The sequence below is a fragment of the Mobula hypostoma genome, chromosome 17 (assembly GCF_963921235.1).
Source record: "Mobula hypostoma chromosome 17, sMobHyp1.1, whole genome shotgun sequence".
In the NCBI taxonomy this organism is placed as follows: Eukaryota; Metazoa; Chordata; class Chondrichthyes; order Myliobatiformes; family Myliobatidae; genus Mobula; species Mobula hypostoma.
In genome coordinates, this window is record NC_086113.1 from 15,289,999 (window position 1) to 15,312,855 (window position 22,857).

The following is a 22,857-nucleotide window of genomic DNA, read 5'->3' on the forward strand; positions in this document are numbered from 1 at the left end:
TGGATAAATGTGAAGTTATCCACTTTGGTGGCAAAAATAGGAAAACAGATTATTATCTGAATGGTGGCCGATTAGGAAAAGGGGAGGTGCAACGAGACCTGGGTGTCATTATACACCAGTCATTGAAAGTGGGCATGCAGGTACAGCAGGTGGTGAAAAAGGCGAACGGTATGCTGGCATTTATAGCGAGAGGATTCGAGTACAGGAGCAGGGAGGTACTACTGCAGTTGTACAGGGCCTTGGTGAGACCACACCTGGAGTATTGTGTGCAGTTTTGGTCCCCTAATCTGAGGAAAGACATCTTTGCCATAGAGGGAGTACAAAGAAGGTTCACCAGATTGATTCCTGGGATGGCAGGTCTTTCATATGAAGAAAGACTGGATGAACTGGGCTTGTACTCGTTGGAATTTAGAAGATTGAGGGGGGATCTGATTGAAACGTATAAGATCCTAAAGGGATTGGACAGGCTAGATGCGGGAAGATTGTTCCCGATGTTGGGGAGGTCCAGAACGAGGGGTCACAGTTTGAGGATAGAGGGGAAGCCTTTTAGGACCGAGATTAGGAAAAACTTCTTCACACAGAGAGTGGTGAATCTGTGGAATTCTCTGCCACAGCAAACTGTTGAGGCCAGTTCATTAGCTATGTTTAAAAGGAAGTTAGATATGGCCCTTGTGGCTACAGGGGTCAGGGGGTATGGAGGGAAGGCTGGGTTCTGAGTTGGATGATCAGCCATGATCATAATAAATGGCGGTGCAGGCTCGAAGGGCCGAATGGCCTACTCCTGCACCTATTTTCTATGTTTCTATGTTTCTATGTAACTCGATTGCAGAGCCTCTTTCACCTGCCCTTGAAAGGTTCTTCACTTATGTTTACATTAATTATTCTTTAATCATTCGAACAGACTTCAATTATGCCAGTGCCTAAGAAGAATGTGGTGACCTGCCACAGTGACTATCATCCAGTAGTACTTACGTCCACTGTGATGAAATGTTTTGAGAGGTTGGTGATGAAAAATATTAACTCCTGCCTGAGAAGCAACTTGGATCTGCTCCAGTTTGCCTACCAGAGAGCACTGGGTCCACAGCAGATGTAATTTCATTGGCTCTTCATTCAACCCTGGAACATCTGGACAGAAAAGATGGAGGAGAAGATGGCAGCGTGACGCAGCGCGCGCGGCCTCTCCGGTGATGAATATCTGTAATCTGTCAAGTAGGAGGCCGTGCACAATTCTGATTTGATGGAGGCAGATGTGAGAGCACGGAGGAACATCTAGTGAAACTTCTGAAATGCCTGTTTCGCTGCCGCTGCTACTGTGTGGTCCAGAATCCCCGGACGGGAAGGCCCCGAGTCCTCGGCTTTGCTTGTTGCCCGGCGGCTGGGGCCTGGATAGAAGCGCTCGGCAGAGATGGTGCTCGGTGCTCGATGTCGGAGGGCTGGTTGGAGGCTCGAAGTTTTCGGATGTACTCAGAGTCGGACTGTGGTCGGGTGCTTCCAGGATGCTGCATCAGCCAAGTTTGCGGTGCTGGAAGCTCGTGGCAGGGAGAGTTTCTTCCTTCTACTGTCTGCGTGAGACGTTGTGGCTATCGGGACTTTGAGACTTTTTTAACGTGCCCATGGTCTGCTCTTAATCAAATTACGGTATTGCTTTGCACTGTTGTAACTATATGTTATAACTATGTGGTTTTTGTCAGTTTTAGTCTTGGTCTGTCTTGTGTTTCTGTGATATATTGGAGGAACATTGTATCATTTTTTAATGCATGCATTTCTAAATGACAATAAACGAGGACTGAGTGTCCTCATAATCTAAAAAAAATGCATACATCAGGATGTCTCTTTATCAATTACATTTATTCCAGTTTGCTGATGACACCACTCTCATGGGCCAAATCAAAAGTGATGATGAAACTGCAAATAGGAGAGAGGTTGAAAATCTGGCTGATTGGTGCCATTGCAACAACCTTTTACTCACTGTCAGCAAGACCAAGGAGCTGACCATTGACTTCAGGAGGAGGAATCCAGAGGTCCATGAGCCAGTCCTCACCAGAGGTGGAGACTGTCAGCAACTTTAAACTCCTCAGTGTTACTATTTCAGACGACATATCCTGGGCCCTCCACGCAAGTACAATTATGAAGAAAGCATGATAGGGCCTCTAAAACAAACAACAGGAATTCTGCAGATGCTGGAAATTCAAGCAACATACATCAAAGTTGCTGGTGAACGCAGCAGGCCAGGCAGCATCTCTAGGAAGAGGTGCAGTCGACGTTTCAGGCCGAGACCCTTCGTCAGGACTAACTGAAGGAAGAGTGAGTAAGGGATTTGAAAGCTGGAGGGGGAGGGGGAGATACAAAATGATAGGAGAAGACAGGAGGGGGAGGGATAGAGCCGAGAGCTGGACAGGTGATAGGCAAAAGGGGATACGAGAGGATCATGGGACAGGAGGTCCGGGAAGAAAGACAAGGGGGGGGGTGACCCAGAGGATGGGCAAGAGGTATATTCAGAGGGACAGAGGGAGAAAAAGGAGAGTGAGAGAAAGAATGTGTGCATAAAAATGAGTAACAGATGGGGTACGAGGGGGAGGTGGGGCCTTAGCGGAAGTTAGAGAAGTCAATGTTCATGCCATCAGGTTGGAGGCTACCCAGACAGAATATAAGGTGTTGTTCCTCCAACCTGAGTGTGGCTTCATCTTTACAGTAGAGGAGGCCGTGGATAGACATGTCAGAATGGGAATGGGATGTGGAATTAAAATGTGTGGCCACTGGGAGATCCTGCTTTCTCTGGCGGACAGAGCGTAGATGTTCAGCAAAGCGGTCTCCCAGTCTGCGTCGGGTCTCACCAATATATAAAAGGCCACATCGGGAGCACCGGACGCAGTATATCACCCCAGTCGACGCACAGGTGAAGTGATGCCTCACCTGGAAGGACTGTTTGGGGCCCTGAATGGTGGTAAGGGAGGAAGTGTAAGGGCATGTGTAGCACTTGTTCCGCTTACATGGATAAGTGCCAGGAGGGAGATCAGTGGGGAGGGATGGGGGGGACGAATGGACAAGGGAGTTGTGTAGGGAGGGATCCCTGCGGAATGCAGAGAGAGGGGGGGAGAGAAAGATGTGCTTAGTGGTGGGATCCCGTTGGAGGTGGCGGAAGTTACGGAGAATAATATGTTGGACCCGGAGGCTGGTGGGGTGGTAGGTGAGGACCAGGGGAACCCTATTCCTAGTGGGGTGGTGGGAGGATGGAGTGAGAGCAGATGTACGTGAAATGGGGGAGATGCGTTTAAGAGCAGAGTTGATAGTGGAGGAAGGGAAGCCCCTGTCTTTAAAAAATGAAGACATCTCCCTCGTCCTAGAATGAAAAGCCTCATCCTGAGAGCATATGCGGCAGAGACGGAGGAATTGCGAGAAGGGGATGGCATTTTTGCAAGAGACAGAGTGAGAAGAGGAATAGTCCAGATAGCTGTGAGAGTCAGTAGGCTTATAGTAGACATCAGTGGATAAGCTGTCTCCAGAGACAGAGACAGAAAGATCTAGAAAGGGGAGGGAGGTGTTGGAAGTGGACCAGGTAAACTTGAGGGCAGGGTGAAAGTTGGAGGCAAAGTTAATAAAGTCAATGAGTTCTGCATGCGTGCAGGAAGCAGCGCCAATGCAGTCGTCGATGTAGTGAAGGAAAAGTGGGGGACAAATACGAGAATAGGCACGGAACATAGATTGTTCCACAAACCCAACAAAAAGGCAGGCATAGCTAGGACCCATACGGGTGCCCATAGCTACACCTTTAGTTTGGAGGAAATGGGAGGAGCAATAGGAGAAATTATTAAGAGTAAGGACTAATTCCGCTAGAAGGAGCAGAGTGGTGGTAGAGGGGAACTGATTAGGTCTGGAATCCGAAAAGAAGCGTAGAGCTTTGAGACCTTCCTGATGGGGGATGGAAGTATATAAGGACTGGACATCCATGGTGAAAATAAAGCGGTGGGGGCCAGGGAACTTAAAATCATCGAAAAGTTTAAGAGCGTGAGAAGTGTCACGAACATAGTTCGGAAGGGATTGAACAAGGGGTGATAAAACAGTGTCGAGGTATGCAGAAACGAGTTCGGTGGGGCAGGAGCAAGCTGAGACAATTGGTCGGCCAGGACAGGCAGGTTTGTGGATCTTGGGTAGGAGGTAGAAACGGGAAGTGCGGGGTGTGGGAACTATAAGGTTGGTAGCAGTGGATGGGAGATCCCCTGAGCGGATAAAGTCAGTGATAGTGTGGGAGACAATGGCCTGGTGCTCCTTAGTGGGGTCACGATCGAGGGGTAAATAAGAGGAGGTATCCGCGAGTTGTCGCTGTGCCTCGGCAAGGTAGAGGTCAGTACGCCAGACTACAACAGCACCCCCTTTATCAGCGGGTTTAATAATAAGGTTAGGATTAGTGCGGAGGGAGTGGAGAGCAGAGCGTTCCGAAGGAGTGAGGTTGGAATGGGGACAAGGTGCAGTGAAGTCGAGACGGTTGATGTCCCGTCGGCAGTTGGCAATAAAGAGATCCAGAGCAGGCAGAAGACCAGAGCGGGGTGTCCATGAAGAAGAGGAGGGTTGAAAACGGGAGAAGGGGTCATCGGTGGGGGTGGAAGAGTCCTTGCCGAAGAAGTAGGCTCGGAGACGGAGACGGCGGATGAAAAGTTCCGCATCATGGCGAACACGGAACTCGCTGAGGTGTGGGCGAAGGGGGACAAACGTGAGGCCCTTACTGAGAACAGAGCGTTCTGCCTCCGACAGTTGAAGGTCGGAGGGGATGGTAAAGACCCGGCACGGATGAGAGCTGGGATCAGAGGGGGGAGGGGGGAGGCTGTTCCGTGCCTATTCTGGTATCTGTCCCCCACTTTTCCTTCGCTACATCGACGACTGCATTGGCGCTGCTTCCTGTACGCATGCAGAACTCGTTGACTTTATTAACTTTGCCTCCAACTTTCACCCTGCCCTCAAGTTTACCTGGTCCATTTCCGACACCTCCCTCCCCTTTCTAGATCTTTCTGTCTCTGTCTCTGGAGACAGCTTATCCACTGATATCTACTATAAGCCTACTGACTCTCACAGCTATCTGGACTATTCCTCTTCTCACCCTGTCTCTTGCAAAAACGCCATCCCCTTCTCGCAATTCCTCCGTCTCCGCCGCATCTGCTCTCACGATGAGGCTTTTCATTCTAGGACGAGGGAGATGTCTTCATTTTTTAAAGAAAGGGGCTTCCCTTCCTCCACTATCAACTCTGCTCTGAAACGCATCTCCCCCATTTCACGTACATCTGCTCTCACTCCATCCTCCCACCACCCCACTAGGAATAGGGTTCCCCTGGTCCTCACCTACCACCCCACCAGCCTCCGGGTCCAACATATTATTCTCCGTAACTTCCGCCACCTCCAACGGGATCCCACCACTAAGCACATCTTTCCCTCCCCCCCTCTCTCTGCATTCCGCAGGGATCCCCCCCTACACAACTCCCTTGTCCATTCGTCCCCCCCATCCCTCCCCACTGATCTCCCTCCTGGCACTTATCCGTGTAAGGGGAACAAGTACTACACATGCCCTTACACTTCCTCCCTTACCACCATTCAGGGCCCCAAACAGTCCTTCCAGGTGAGGCATCACTTCACCTGTGAGTCGACTGGGGTGATATACTGCGTCCGGTGCTCCCGATGTGGCCTTTTATATTTTGGTGAGACCCGACGCAGACTGGGAGACCGCTTTGCTGAACATCTACGCTCTGCCGCCAGAGAAAGCAGGATCTCCCAGTGGCCACACATTTTAATTCCACATCCCATTCCCATTCTGACATGTCTATCCACGGCCTCCTCTACTCTAAAGATGAAGCCACATTCAGGTTGGAGGAACAACACCTTATATTCTGTCTGGGTAGCCTCCAACCTGATGGCATGAACATCGACTTCTCTAACTTCTGCTAAGGCCCCACCTCCCCCTCGTACCCCATCTGTTACTCATTTTTATGCACACATTCTTTCTCTCACTCTCCTTTTTCTCCCTCTGTCCCTCTGAATATACCTCTTGCCCATCTTCTGGGTCACCCCCCCCTTGTCTTTCTTCCCGGACCTCCTGTCCCATGATCCTCTCGTATCCCCTTTTGCCTATCACCTGTCCAGCTCTCGGCTCTATCCCTCCCCCTCCTGTCTTCTCCTATCATTTTGCATCTCCCCCTCCAGCTTTCAAATCCCTTACTCACTCTTCCTTCAGTTAGTCCTGACGAAGGGTCTTGGCCTGAAACGTCGACTGCGCCTCTTCCTATAGATGCTGCTTGGCCTGCTGCGTTCACCAGCAACTTTGCCTCTACTTCCTTAGGAGTTTGCGTAGATTTGGGATGACATCTAAAACTTCGACAAACTTCTGTAGATATGCAATGAAGAGTATATTGACTGGCTGCATCTCAGCCTGGTATGGAAACACTGAAGCCTTTGAATGGAAAACCATGCAAAGATATGGCTCAGTCTGTCACGGGTAAAGCTCTCCCCACCATTGAGGTGCATGAGGTGTTGTCACAGGAAAGCAGCATCCATCATCAGGGACCCCCATCAATCTGGACATGCTCTTTTCTCGCTGCTGCCATCGGGAAGAAGGTACAGGAGCCCCCGGACTCACACTACCAGGTTCAGGAACAATTGTTAACACTCACCCAAAAGGCTCCTGAACCAAAGGGAATAACTTCACTTGCCTCATCATTGAGATGTTCCCACAACCTATGGACTCTCTTTCAAGGACTCTTCATCCTCTTCAGCACATATTCCTGATAGTTATTGCTTATTTATTTATTATTATTTGTTTTTCTTTTATATTTGCACAGTTTGTTTCTCTTGCACACTGCTTGAATGCCCAGATGATGCCATCTCCCATTGATTCCATTATGACTATTACTCCATAATTATTGAGTATGCCCGCAAAAAATGAATCTTCGGGTTGTATATAGTGACACATATGCACTTTGATAATATATTTACTTTGAACTTTGAAAGTGAGGGAATAGGAATCTCTGTTAGGTCTCCCCAGGTGGCCAAAGAAAGACCCTTAAATATAAATCTCTGATCCTCCCTTCGATATCGGTTCCACCATAGTTCTTTGTGTTGGGGAGAAAGGGTGGGTATTGTAAATGAGGGTACACCAGACAGGTGCCAAGAATATCTGTTTTGGAGAGCTCTCCGTATCTCCATCTGCTGGTGAATGGAACAATTACAGAATAATCAACAGCACAGTATAACAGGAAACAGAATAAATTCTGCAGATGCTGGAAATCCAGAGCAACACCCACAAAATGATGGAGGAACTTATAGGGCAGACAGCATCTATGGAGGCAAATGAACAGTCAACATTTTGGGTCAAGACTCTTTACCTGGACTCGAAAGGAAGGAGGAAGAAACATTTCGGATTCTCCTTCCTTCCTCTCCAGTGCTGATGATGGGTCTTGGCCCATGATGAGTACTGTAAACAGAGCCGGTGCAGACAGATAATAAGCATATGGGGAAAGAAGGGAGAAAAATTGAGGTATAAATGAAAAAGAAAAAAACACCAAACAAAAACATTCAGAGATAAGAAAGAGAATTGGTTTACTCTGGACAATGACACGAACCAGGGTTTTGTTAAGTTAACCAATAAGATTTGATGCAATTGATTCAATGGTTATTTCTGGTAAAGTTTAAAACTAAAAATGTGTGGTTACTTAATTAGAAAATTAAACTCAATTAAAATTGAAGAAATCTGATGAACTGCATTTAATGCAAGGCACACACAAATGTATTGTTAGTGGAAAGTAATAGCTATATTTGTCAATATTATTGCAACAAGTAGATTTCAATTACAAGTTGTGTACCTGCTCAAAATAGTCCCTTATAGGTCCATGACTTAAAAGTGGCAATAAATATAAGCACATTGTTCCTGAGGAGTGGCTTCGAGTGTACAGGTCACCCTGCTGCTGTTCTAGGTCTAAACGTTTATCCTATAATACTGAGAACATCTTAATGAAGCTTCATTTCAAATGATCACCATGCTCTGTTCTGGAATAGTCAGTACTTTGAGACGCTTTCCCGTTGTACAAGCCTTTGCCTGGTGTACTTGCACAGTTGGGTCTTCCTACCTAACAGAGTGGAGTGAAGATTTAACAGACTGATTTCAGAGAAAGTTCCGGTTTGCCACATGAAGAGAGGGTGAGTAGACTGGATAGGGATGCTGTGTTCAGAAGGAAGAGTTTGATCAAAACAGAACAGGATTCTTAAAGGGCTCAGGAAGGCGAATGCAGGGAAAATGTTTCCTCTGTTTGAAGAATTAATTAATTAATCTATTTATTTATTGACTAATTGATTGAGATACATCGTGGAATAGGCCCTTCGAGCCATGCTGTCCAGCAAACCTCGATTTAAGCAACACACATAAAAGTTGCTGGTGAACACAGCAGGCCAGGCCCCGATTTAACCTTAGCCTAATCACAGGACAATTTACAATGACAATTAACCTACCGATCGGTACACCTTTGGACTGTGGAGGGAATCCGGAGCACCCGGGAGAAACCTACGCGACCACGGGAAAAATGTACAAACTCATTACAGGCAGCGCCAGGAAATGAATGTGGGTTGTCTGTACCGTGAAGCGTTGTGCTAACCAAAACGTGACCGTGCCATGCAGAGGATACAGTTACAGAGTAAGGAGGAGACTACTCTTGGTGTAAGAGAAACTTCTTCCCAGAGTGGGTGGAGAATTTTTGAAATTCTCTACTGTGTACATCCAAGCTCAGCCACTATGAATATTTAAAACTCGGACTGACGTACACTTAGTGGCCATATTAGACACAGGAACCCAGTGTGGTCTTCTGTTGCTCTAGTCCATCCACTTCAAGGTTTGACGTGTTGTGAACCTGAATTTAGAGGTGCTCTTCTGCACACCACTGCTGTAACGCGTGGTTATTTGAGTTACTGTCGTCTTCCTGTAGGCTTGAACCAGTCTGGCCATTCTCCTCTGAGCTCTCTCATTAACAAGGCATTTTCATCCACAGAAATGCTGCTCACTGGATGATTTTTTTTGCTTTTTGCACCATTCCCTGTAAACTCTAAGCGACTTTTGTGTGTGAAAATCCCAGGAGATCAGCAGTTTCTGCGATACTCAAACCACCCCATCTGGCACCAACAATCATTCAGCGGCCAAAGTCACTTAGATCCCCATTCTGATGTTTGGCCTGAACAACAGCTGAACTCTTGACGATGCCTGCACGCTCTTATGCATTGAGTTGCTATCACATGATTGGCTGATTAGATATTTGCATTAACAAGCAGGTGAACGGGTTAATAAAGTTGCCACTGAGTGTATTTCTGCTATGCTAAAGGAATGATGGATTATGGGCAGTTGTCCAGCAAATATCACTGAAGTGGAAAGTCATCCACAATCTTGAGGAATTGTGGAATGACAAAAGGACTATTCTCCTGACTGCTGCTTTCACAGCTTACTTTCTTAATAGCTCTCATAAAACTATAAGCATGTCTGCTCCCGGATTTTCCAACATTGAGTAACACAACAGGTTGTCACTTGGAAAGGACTTCTGTCATTTATGGAACAACCTACAAAACTACATTAAGTCTTCCACATTGAAAGTATGGAAGGAATTTGAAATGGAGAAAATTCACTGACAAGAACATCATTGTGAATTTTTGCTCAGTGAACTAGGTGGTAATACAGCTATCAGCCATTGGAGCTGGACTCTGTAAAAATAATGATGAATGAAAAAAAAATACCGCTGGTAAGGGGACACAAGGGATTCTGCAGATACTGGCAATCTGGAGAAACACACACAAAATTCTTGAGGAACTCAGCAGGTCAGGCAGCACCAATGGAGGAAAATGAACAGTCAATGCTTCGGACTAAGATCCTTCATCAGGACTGGAAAGAATGAGGGCAGGAAGAAAAATAAAAGAGTAGGGGTGGGGAGAAGCACAAGCTGAAAGGTGATGAGGGGGGGAAGACAGGAGGGTGGGGGGTGGAAGTGAATGATGTGAGAAGCTGGGAAGTGATAGGTGGAAGAAGGAGTCTGATAGGAGAGGGCAGTAGACCATAGAGCAAAGGGAAGCAGGTGGGAAACCAGAGAGAGGAAGGGGAAGCTGATGGGTAGGTTGAAGGCAGGTAGAGATACATTTCAAGTCAATGATTCTTCATCAGAAATAACTTCACGGCAATGAAGTGCCTTTATTTCCTCCCAAAACATAGGCGGCACGGTAGAGTAGTGGTTAGCACAACGCTTTACAATACCAGCAATCCGGGTTCAATTCCCCGCACTGCCAGTTCTCCCCGTGACCGTGTAGGTTTCGTCCAGATGCTACGGTTTCCTCCCATAGTCCAAAGACCTACCAGTTAGTAGGTTAATTCTTCACGGTAAATTATTCCCTGATTAGACTGGGGTTAACTCAGGGAACTTGGCTCCAGGGCTGTAAGGGGCTATTCCACGCTGTATCTCAATAAATAAATAATTTTTAAAAATTGTTGGTACTGACAACTTGTATCCAGGGCTTCTGCAGTCCACATAAGGAATCACCCTCTTAAAAAGACTTTGATATTTAACAATTTTGCAGGATATTGTATCTAGGGGTGGCGGGGTACAATACGTCTCTGCCAAAGGAGGTGTAAGGCACTCCAACCCTCTGCTGGCCTGCAGGTCACCCTTTGGCAAGGTGTAGCACCTGTTTAGCCCTCCTCAGCCAGGGTCACGTGAAGCCATGGGGACAGGTGGGGGGTGGTGCACATCACAAGTCCTGGTTTGCAACCACTGACGCCAGGCAGACAATCTCTGAAGGGTATTGATAATGGGTGTAGGCGGGAGGGGTGGTCACCCGCCTAGATATGACACCGCCCAGCTGAAGGCAAAGGCAAACGACCTCTGTAGAAAAACTTGCCAAGAACAACCATGGTCATGGAAAGACCATGATCGTCCACATCATACAACAAGGCACATAACGAATGAACGAACAAAATTGTATCTAACTTGTATTAGGTGGCATCCGTTAGTCTCACGAGACCATGGATCTGTGCCTTGGAAGATCTCCAGGGCGCAGGCCTGGGCAAGGTTGTATGGAAGACCGGCAGTTGCCCATGCAGCAAGTCTCTCCTCTCCACGACACCGATGTTGTCCAAGGGAAGGGCAAGGGCCGATCCAGCTTGGCACCAGTGTTGTTGCAGGAGTTGCCAGAACGAGGTTGAAAACAACGTCGGACTGTCTTAGGGACTCCAGCTCCGGATTTGTCCTCAGGATTTACTCCCGAAGCCTTTCCCATGAGTGGGTATGGCCACAAGGCAGTGGAGGTTTGAAATCAGAGTTTTCCCTCTCTTAGATGGACTGCCTTCCCAGACTGACGAGCTCCATCTACCCGAACTAACTCGTATTACCACAGAATACTCATGCTTAATGCAAAAATTATATTTTACATTGTGCATGCCATGTTTTAGATTTCTGAAGCCTTTGTCAGGCTAATTAGCAGATGAATTAAAGCTAGTGGCCTCTTTTCTTCCAGCAACTGCAATGTCTTAAAGGTAAGGATTAGGTCTAAATTTTAACATAAATTGCGTCTTAGCTTCTAATATAGGCTACATTCATTGTGCTCAGTAATAAGTGCATCACATCCCAATTATCTGATACATACAAGAGATTCCGCAGATGCTGGAGATCTTGAGCAGCAGACACAAAATGCTGGAGGAACTCAGCAGGACTGGCAGCCTCCATGGAAAGCATAAACAACCGACTTTTTGAGCTGAGACTCTTCTTGGTCTGGAACATCAACGATCGTCTGATGTACATTTGAACACATCAGGAAGTGTGATTTGCTGAAGACTGAAAACTTTTTCTATCTGAACTATATGGATACTTTACTGAGAGAACCCTCTATATAAGAACATAAGAAATAGGAGCAGGAGTAGGCCGTCTGGCCTGTCGAGACTGCTCCTCCAGATCATGGCTGATCTGGCCACGGACTCATCTCCACCTACCTGCCTTTTCCCCATAACCCTTAATTCCCCTACTATACTTTGCCATAAAATAAACTTTACATCTCAAAATATTCCATGTCCTGAATCAATGGCCCTTGAGAATATTCTTTCTTAAGCAAAAATCACAGTCAAGTTTTAGAAATTCTCAAATATTCAGACACATAGCAAAGAAAGAAATGATCACATTTTTAGTGAAATTTTATTACAAAACTCCATAAAAACATAAATATTTTTCTCACAGCTGGGTGAAAAACTTTTACAGTATTTTTGCACAGAATTGCATAAAGTTCAAAGTAACCACGGTACTTCAACAATTCTGATTATTTAAACTGTGCATTGCTTTTTTTTTGCAAAAGGCAAAAATATCAACAAATTTGCAAGATAATTGTAAATAAATTAGAACTTTTGCTTTAAAAAAATTCTACTAAGGTTGCAATTGAAAGCACCATTGTTAATTTAGTGGTACCAGGAAGCTCAACAATAATATTGTGAAAGTACTATACTGAATGATACTCTAAAAAGAATGACACAGATTAAGGTCAGTCTCTGGCTCTCTCTCAATTATGGCACACAGGCTGTAAGTGCACAAAGTGGAACTTCATTTTCAATAATAATGACCACCAGTTCTAAAAAGACCTATTGGTTTGATAAATAAATAAAATACCTTCAATTCCTGCCATGCACTGATGTAATTATTATCCCTTCTCTCAAAATAGTCCAATTGTTTCTGTCTCTACAGATTTAAATATTTATTTTGAGAGTATGATTTAATAATTAACAGCAACACGCTTTCACCGTTCTTTAAAAAGAATAGCACCATTGAATTACTTAAAGGCCAACACTTCTTGAAACCAGCGGGTATAGGGCTCACTACAATGGCATCTTGGCTGCAGTAGTTTTAGTTCAGCACAGTGTGTTTTCATTAAAGGCCATCCATTGATCTAAATGAGGTAAAATAAATAAGCTGGGAAAATTCACTTCACCTATCTTTCCAACACCACTGCACCCTTGCAAACCCATCCTGCTCTCTGCCCTCATTTACACAATGTGTTAAATACCTCCTAGTGTTCAAAGCCTTTGCACAGTTCATCATACATGGCCACATTTTACAGGGCAATTAAAAGGCTCACATTGAATAAGTTTTAGACGGTAATTTCTTCCATTCTCTCATTGGCCTCCTTGATATTCTTCAGTTAGTCAAAGCTCACTGCCGCCAGGGAATCTGAGGATCCAATATGGACAAAGCTGCAAAGGTTACACTGGTCTGCTGGTGGTAAAAAAAACAAAACTGTCTTTTACCACAATTGCTGAGTAGAATGATGCCATGCCTCGGATGTAAGTTTACAGTCTTGATAGTCTTCTCCAGTCATCAGATGCAACACAAATTAAAATCTGCAGCTTGTTCATATGAAGAGATCATTCTTTCATAGGCTCTTTTATATGTTTGACTTGGAGCATGATTTGCAACATTGCTGGCCGTAGAACTTATGACTGCAAACACCATGCTGGGGCACCAGGTAGCACCAGTTGAAATAATCCTTGCAAAAAATATCTTTTGTGGCGTCAACATAAGAAAGAGAGAAAGAGGAAGAAAATACAATAGTTAATTACTCACCCATTTTTGCAAATGTCACGCCATCCACAGATACTTGGCTGTCTCTGCCTCTCCTGAAATGTATCACAGCTGACTTTCACAGAATAGTAAGGCCCAGAATGGGCCTTTGGCCTATGTTGTCGGGCCAACAGTAAGTGCACAGAACGCACTACCAGGATGGCGGTAGAGGTGAACTTTTAGGGAGATTTTGGAGTCTTAAATAGGGACGCAGCTGAAAAGTACATAGAGGGCTATGTGGGAGGGAAGCATGAGCTTGATCTTGGAGTAGGTTTAAGGAGAACATGAGGGGAAACTTCTTCACTTAGAGGGTCGTGAGGGTGTGGAATAAGCTGTCTACACAAGTGGTGCATGCGAGGTCAATTTCAATGTTTAAGGGAAGTTTGGCTAGATACATGAATGCTGGGTATATGGTTCTGGTGCAGGTTGATGGGAGTAGTCAGTTTAAGTGGTTTTGGCATGGAGTAGATGGGCTGAAGGGCCTGTTTCTATGCTGTACTTCTCCATGACCCTAGGTTAAACGGTTGGCACAACATCATGGGCCAAAAGGCCTGTATTGTGATGTACTAATCTATGTTCTACATAACCTATTCTATGATCAATTTAAACCCTCGCCTACCCAGCCCATAATACTCCATTTTCCTTTCATCCATGTGCCAATCCAAGAGTCTTGAAAATGTCCCTAATGTAGAGCCTTTACAACCACCCCCAGGCATGCATTTCTGGCACTTACTACTCTCTGTGTAAACAAAAAATACTTCTGACATCTCCCCTAAAGCGTGCATTACTATACCGTACTTACTATTTCATTCCAAACATGTATTCGTGTAATTTTCTCACTTATAGATCTTTCTGACACTGGTGTTGTCAACCTGGGGTCCATGGATTCCTTGCGTAACACCACTGGTCCATGGCATAAAAACGGTTGGGAACCCCTGCTCTGACAGTTTACCATCCTGCTGTAGAAGACGGGGTACAGTTGTAGGCGCCATGCAGCAGTTGCTGGGAGAAAGGGTTAAGGAGGGGTGAACTGTGCCTATTTGATTGCCCCGGCTGGAAAGTGAAACCGTGAGGAACGTACCCGCACATTCAGATGCACCAAGGATTATTGCGTTGTGGGGACATTCATCAGGCCAGCAAACAACCTCTTCAATGGCTTATTGCTGCAATATTTTATTGTGTACACAACTGGTTAAGTTTAAAAATAATTTTGCCGGTTGTTCTGTCATAATGCAGGAACACTGGGCTGTTTTGGAGACAGGGCCTGTTGAGATGTCGAGGTGCTGGGATGAGCAGTAGTCTTTGATTGACCATAGATCCTGGTCTTTGGGGGTTTGCTACTGCTTTTCATGGTGGGTGGTGGTGATGCGGGGGGGATGATACTTTCTTCGGGAACAAGTGGGGGGGGAGGGTTGATCCTTTGCTGCTGCTTGTGCGTGGGAGGGGGAAGGGGGCTTTGTGGTTCTAATGGTTTTCTGTCATTCATTCTTTGGGTTTTTTTTCTTTTTCGCGGATCTCTGTGAAGAGTAAGGATTTCAGGCTGTACACTGTACACATTCTCTGACATTAAATTCAACCGTTGCTTTGTGGGCCGTTGTGGAGGCTGGGCTGCCAGGATAAGAAGTGAGACATGTGCAGGGGCTGTCGGGCTCTTGTCTAAGCATCAGTTGAATGCGGAAAGGGTTAGCATTGAAGCTTTGATCGAGAGTTGGATAGTGGGCCAAGAAGAGAGTATTGGGACTGTCATACTTATCTGAAGGGGATGGAGGATGTGATCATCTCTCCTGGGCCCAACATATTGATGCAATTATAAAGAAGACATGCCAGTGGCTATATTTCATTAGGAGTAAGGGGTGGTTTTGTATGTCACCAGAACCTCCAGCAATTTTCTTTTTGCTCTCTTTTTTCACTAATTATTTATTATTTTAATTTTTCTGATGGTAACTTATAGCAATATATTTAAGTATTGCACTGTCATAGTCATAACAAGAGAAGTCTGGAATTTGGAAAACCAGATCAAGTAATTCTACCTTCAGGTCCACCCCCAGCACCACAGCTGATCAGAATCAGAACCGGGTCTGTGGCTGCCACAAAGCAACAACTTTTATGACATCAGTGCTAATAAACCTGATTCTAATCAGCTGTGGTGCTGGGGGTGGACCGGAAGGTAGAATTACTTTTACTTGATCTGGTTTTGCAAATTCCAGACCTCTGTTGTTATGACTAACCTATCCTCAAGCTCTGTGAAGGCTCGATTCTGCGTGAGTGGTCCACTCCACCAAGGAGGTCACACCACAAAATGCACTTAACGTTGATTGGTCTAACATCAATGCAAGTCTTCATCACCGGGGAAACCAATATGGCAAATGTGTACTTTTCTTCAGCAGGGAAGAAGCACAAGACTATCTTTTGAACTTTGTAGTAGTAACCAACCCATGAAATATAAGTACGTTCATTTAAAGAGTAATCTGAACATCTTGTATTCATCGACAAATGAGTTTCTATCAGAACTAAATACTATCAGAGTTATGGCAAAATCCATGCAAAATCCACATGATCATGTAACTTCACTTAACCACCCATTATGGTCCCTCTACTTTGAGAACCATCATGATGTATAGTAGGTTTCTATAATAAGGTGTTTTACATCATGATTTTTAAAAGTGCAAACAAATCATGCAGATTTCATAGTCATAGTCATAGTCATACTTTATTGATCCTGAGGGAAATTGGTTTTCGTTACAGTTGCACCATAAATAATTAAATAGTAATAAAACCATAAACAGTTAAATAGTAATATGTAAATTATGCCAGGAAATAAGTCCAGGACCAGCCTATTGGCTCAGGGTGTCTGACCCTCCAAGGGAGGAGTTGTAAAGTTTGATGGCCACAGGCAGGAGTGACTTCCTATGACGCTCTGTGTTGCATCTTGGAGGAATGAGTCTCTGGCTGAATGTACTCCTGTGCCCACCCAGTACATTATGTAGTGGATGGGAGACATTGACCAAGATGGCATGCAACTTGGACAGCATCCTCTTTTCAGACACCACCGCGAGAGAGTCCAGTTCCATCCCCACAACATCACTGGCCTTACGAATGAGTTTGTTGATTCTGTTGGTGTCTGCCACCCTCAGCCGGCTGCCCCAGCACACATTTATTTCCAAAAGGACCACAAGAACAAAGATCAATACAGCACAGTACAGGCCCTTTGGTCCATGATGGGTGCTGACCCCCTTATCTTAGAAAGGATGTACTGACACTGGAGAGGGTTCAAAGGAGGTTCATGAATATGACTCCAGGATTGAATGGCTTGTCATATGAAGAGTGTTTGATGTCTCTGGGGCTGTATTCACTGGGATTTTGAAGAATGAGAGGTGACCTCATTGAAACCTATTGAATGGTGAAAGGCCTTGATAGAGTGGATGTGGAGAGGATGTTTCCTGTGGTGGAGAGTCTAGGACCAGAGGACACAGCAACAGAATAGAGGGGTGTCCTTTCAGAGCGGAGATGAGGATGTGTTTCTTTAGTCAGAGAGTGGTGAATTCCTGGAATTCATTGCCACAGGCGGCTGTGAAGGCCAAGTCTTTATGTATATTTAAGACAGAGGTTGATAGATTCTAGATTGGATACGGGAGAAGGCAGACTGGGGCTGAGAGGAAAAGTGTGTCAGCCATCATGAATGGTGGAATTGACTCAATGGGCCAAATGGCCTAATTCTGCTCCTATATCTTACCGTCTTTAATCTACTCTAAGATCAATCTACCCCTTCCCTCCCTCCTTTTTTATCTGTTAAAAAAGACGTTCTTTGTGTTCTCACCTTTCTTTTCAGGTACCGGGCAGAAATGTGTGTTGCAGGCTTGTGTTGAGGCTGGTTTTTGGTGCAGAAGGCAACCTGAGGTTGGCCGGCCATATGCAAGACAGTGCACTGCACGTGCTCGCACCCCTCCGCCACAGCTAACCGAGCACTAGAAAACAAAAAGCAGCCTGTTACTAGGTTTTGGTAGGTAAAAATAAAACATGTTAAAGGTATCATGTCATGAAAATCAAAAGACTAGGGATGCTGTAAAAGAAAACAGAAAACGGACTGATTTCAGCATTTTTTGTGTATTATTATAACTCCTGTTTTTTAGATACGGGTAGGAGATAGATATTCGTATTCATGTTAGAGGTGAGCTCCTCTTTGGACAAATAAACATTAAAATTAAAAAAAATGTATAACTGAACACAGAATTAACTTTTAAAGCACAATCCAGTGGATTGGCTCTGCAGCCTACAGTCAACCACTGAACTAAACTGAACATTCCTAGACTGTTTCAATGACTCTGTGGGTTTGAAGCTTATATTCTGTGTTTCTCGCTCGTTTGCGTGATTTGTTCTTTTTTTTTGTGTTTTGGGTATTTGAATGCTTCCATGGTGTTTTCAGTTTCATGGCTGTCTGTGCGAAGACGAATCACAGCGTTGTATATATTGCATACATTATATTCTATATATATTGTATATATTTGATAATAAATGTACTTTGAACTTCGATAATTGTCATCCAACCAAATAACTCATAGAAGAATTCAAAGCTGAAATGCTGGAAACAGTCAGGAGAGGCAGAATCTGCAGAAAGAGAAACAGCACCAATTTTTCTGGTTGAAAGCCCTTTGTCAGAACTAGGAAGGAGAAAAATTAGTTTTTAGTTTCAGAGAAGGTATGGAAACAAGTGATATGACAAGGATAATCTCTATGGTTGGGCAATACGCAATTGCTTAAGGGGTGGCATTGTGGTCTAGCGATCAGCAATCCGGGTTCGGTTCTGCTGTAGTCCGTAAGTAGTTTGCCGGCTCTTCCCGCGGCGGCACAGGATTCCTCCGAGTGCACCGGTTTCTGCCCGCTGTCCAAAGACGCAAGGGTTGGGGTTGGAGAGTCGTGGGCATGCTCTGTTGGTACCAGAAGTGTGGTGAAATTCGCAGGCTGCCCCCCAGCACATCCTGGGACTGTGTTGGTTGCTGTTGCAAGTGACTTTTTTCACCGTACGTCTGATGTATCCGTGACAAGAAAAGCTAAGCTAATCCAGTAACCTAATCTAAGTGAACAAAGGAATTCATCAATTTTATCACCTTTGACATCAACATCTGCCCTGTCAAATTCACATGGAGTATTTTTGACATTTCTCTTCATCTCTGTCTCTACCTTAAGAAATAAATTCATCAGCGTTATATGCCTTGTCATACGATGTGGCCAAACATGGTCTTTCATCTGTCTTTGATCTGATCGTTGCCCGTGGGGAAGAACCTCTCACCCCGCCCCCCACCACTTCATGCTGTTGTTCTTATTGTTTTCTCTATCCAAGACCATGATTGTTCTTGGCAAATTTTCCTACATATGTGGTTTGGCATTGCCTTCTTCTGGGCGGCGTCTTTACAAGATGGGTGACCCCAGCCATTATCAATATTCTTCAGAGATCGCCTGCCTGGCGTCAGTGGTCGCATAACCAGGACATGTGATATGCACCAGTTGCTCATACGACCATCCACCATCTGCTCCATTGGCTTCATGTGACCCTTATCGGGGGAGCTAAGCAGGTGCTAGACTTTGCCCAAGGTTGACTTGCAGGCTAGCGGGGGGAAAGGAGTGCCTTACACCTCTTTTGGTAGAGATGTATCTCCACTTCGCCAACTGCAGGAGGCAAACTATCCACTGATATTTACTATAAACCCACTGATTCCCACATTCCAAACACGTAAGGTTAGGATTAGTAGGCTGTGGGCAGGCTAGCGTTGGAAGCATGACGATACTTGCAGGCTTTGCTGATGTGATTTGATGCAAACATCACATTCCACTTTATGTCTTGATGTATGTGTGGCAAATAAAGCTAATCTTTAATCTTTCAATCTAACCTGCACGTCTTCGGAAGATGGAAGGAAATCAGAGCACTTGGAGGAAACTCACATGGTCGTGGGGAGAACATACAAACTCCTTACAGACAGCAGCAGCAGAAATGGAGCCCCAAATCTTACAGCTGGCACTGTACAGCATTACTCTAACTGCTACGCTGCCACGCTGGCCCTATGTTGGCAAGACCAAGTGGAGAGTGGGCAACCGTTTTGCAGGGTGCATACCCACTGTCTGCAATGGCCGTCCCGTGCTCCCAGTGGCAGGCCAGCTCAATTCCCCTTCCCATTCCTACACCGTTCTGGCCATCCTTGGCTGTCTCCACTGGCAGGCCGAGGCCCAACACAGGCCAGAGAAGCAACACTTCATATTCTGCCTAGATGGCCTCCAAGCTAGGGGCATGAACATTGAGTTCACAGTGTTAGTTCCTGCGGTAGGAATACTAAATGGTCATGACAAGTGGACATTTAGTTACCAGTGAATTAATCTTAGTTGGTGTAAATCTATCTAATCTCAGCTGAGTAAGGACATAGCAATAAAAGCCTGACACAAATAAAGTGGGGATTCATCACTACGACTAATTTTGGAACTGGCTAACCAGTGAATTCAGGAAAACACAGACTAGAGAAGATCTGCAGATGCTGGAAATCCAAAGCAACACCCACGATCCTGATGAAGGGACTCGGCCTAAAGCACTGACTGTTTACTCTTTTCCATGGATGCTGCCTGGCCTGCTGAGTTCCTCCAGCATTTTGTGTGTGAACTCAGTAAACCAATTCAGTTTTTTCTAATTACTTCAGAGCCCTCAGTATTCAGTATGCATCTCTGTAAAACCCTGGTGAGGCCACACTCGGAATATTGTGTTCAGTTCTGGTCACTTCCTTATAGGAAGACTGTGGAAGTTTTAGGGAGGGTGCAGAGCAGATTTCCCACAATGCCCCTGGACAAGGAGGCATTCTTCATGAGGTTCTGCTGGGAGAACAGGGAGGGCTTTTCTTTTTGGGGCAAAGGATGAGAGGTGACTTGGTAGAGGTATACAAGATGTTAAGAGTGGATAACCAGAGACATTTTCCCAGGGCAGAAATGGTTACTATGAGGCAGGCGTAATTTTAAGGTGATTGGAGGGAAGTGTAGGGAAGATGTCAGAGGTAATTTCTTTACACACGGGTGCGTGGAACACCCTGTCAGGGATGGTGGTTGGGGCAGATACAATGGAAACATTTAAGAAACTCTAAGAGAGGCACACGGATGATAGAAAAATGGAGGACTATGTTGTGGGGAAAAATTAGATTGATCTTACAGTAGGTAAAAGGTTGGCACAATATTTGGGCTGAAGGATCTGTACTGTGCTGTAATGTTCCACATTCGATACTGATGGCAGCGAGGGACAGTGACAGGTGTTCTTTCACTGGCAGCAGCTAACAGAGGCACCTGCTGATCCTGGTATAGGACTTGCTGATGGAGTAACCCAACTGGTCCTTGCCAGTGGGTTTAACTCACCCGTTGTTAAGCACTGCCCCTCATGACATGCTTGACTCACTGATCCCTGCACTCCCCCTACTGGTGAGAGTCACTCCCTGACCACAGTACTGATCCTTGCTGGCAATTCGCTGACCCCTCATATTGTGACTTCTCGATACTTCCAAAATTAAACGTGTCCAATTCAGCGGCTTTTGGTACCTTGCAGTTCAGAAACCTATTCACAACTGAGATGGATATCTTTGGAGAAAGCAGTACAATATGGTAGCCTTAAATCTCATCTATAGTGGTTAGCATAACACCACTATAGCGTCAGTGACCCGGGTTCAGTGATGCTGCTGTCTGTAAGCCTGCTATTCCGATGACTGCGTGGGTTTCCCCTGGTGTCCTCCCACATTCCAGGTTAGCTTGGGGGTGTATGGGGTGTCAGGGAGGGGTAGCCTCTGGTGGGGGAAACATGTCGCGTCCTTTTCAAGACAGTTTGTCCACCTTTGGTCCCCACCTGGCATTCAGCTCTCACCTGTGGCTCCTTGTAGCTGTTTGCATGTGACAGCGGCCATAGTCCGGGCAATGGCTTCGACAAGCCGGCGAAACCAGGTGAGGGTAGCCGACGGGTCTCAAACCCTCGGTGAGATAAGGAGTTGTCTATCCCAGCATGTGAAGACAGACTCCGGCGGATTGAGCGGATGAGACCAATGGAAGGTCCAACGGTCAAGAAGGCGGTCTCTGCAAGTGTCGTGGAACGTGTAGAGCAGGACAAGACACAGAAAATGTCCTGGTCATCCACTGCGCCTAGTCCCATCTCCAGCCTTCTCGACTCTGTCTTGCCACTGGATCCAGATGGGAATTGGGAAGAGAGAGTGAGGCTGACACTGCGCAACTCTCCCTCACTTAAATCCAAATCACGCGCTAGTCTCGACACCATCATAATGGTGTCAAGGTCCTCATTGACGACGATGGACGAACAAAAAGGTTAGCTTAGTAAGCGTGGGCACTGAAAGCATGGCGATATTTGCAGGCTGCCCCCAGCACAACCTCGGACAGTGTTGCTTATTGATGGAAAGAACCCATTTCACTGTCTGTTTTGATGTATGTGCGATAGAGGAATCAAATTTTTAATTACATTTGCCTGAATATTTAAAAGTAGAATCTCTGGAAGAGCTCTTCTCCTCAAATTCATGTTTTAGTTCTATGTAAGATGATGAAACTAAAGCTGTCACCCTTCCATTTGGTTCCTGATTAAGACACGGTAGCGCAGTGGTCAGTACAAAGCTTTACAGTGCAGGTGACCTGGGTTCAATTCCCGCCATTGCCCTATAAGAAGTGTGCATGTTCTTCCCATGACCACGTGGGTTTCCTCCGGGTGCTCCGGTTTCCTCCCGCAGTCTAAAGACTTACCGGTTGGTAGGTTTATTGGTCATTGTAAATTGTCCTGTGATTAGTCCAGGGTTAAATCGGGGGATTGCTGGGTGGCGTGGCTCGAAGGACTGGAAGGGCCTACTCCAGGCTGTATCTCAAAAAATAAAAAGACGGAACAATTGTCTGAATAAATTCCTGAACAAACGAACAGGGAGGTGAGTGCAACACTTCACAGCAGCCAGTTGGGTTCAGATTGGGGTTGAATTCCCACTGTAAGGAGTATGTACGTTCTCCTTGTGGCTTGTGGACCTGTGGGTTACCTCGGGGGCCCCGGTTTCCTTCTACATTCCAAAGAAGCATGGTCAGTGTTAGAGAGTTGTGGGGTGCTATGTTGGTGCTAGAAGCAAGGAGATACTTATGGACTGCCCAGTACAGTCCTTGCTGATTTGATTTAATACAAATGACGCATTTCACTGTATGTCTCGATGTCCACATGACAAATGAATCAAATGAATAGCGGAGGGAGGAGAAGATGGCA

At 45.6% G+C, this 22,857-nt stretch overlaps 1 protein-coding gene across 1 annotated transcript in view; it reads right to left on the reverse strand.

Annotated features, from left to right (window-relative positions):
- Positions 1-12,323: 12,323 nt before the first annotated feature.
- LOC134357686 (A disintegrin and metalloproteinase with thrombospondin motifs 16) overlaps positions 12,324-22,857 on the reverse strand; it is a 201,757-nt gene continuing 191,223 nt past the window's right edge. Inside the window, exons 22-23 of the mRNA XM_063069305.1 lie at positions 17,419-17,566; positions 12,324-13,541 (exon numbers count right to left, since the gene is read on the reverse strand). Of these exons, the coding sequence (XP_062925375.1) occupies positions 13,426-13,541; positions 17,419-17,566 (264 nt within the window). The 3' untranslated portion in view covers positions 12,324-13,425. The remainder of the gene's footprint in view (positions 13,542-17,418; positions 17,567-22,857) is intronic.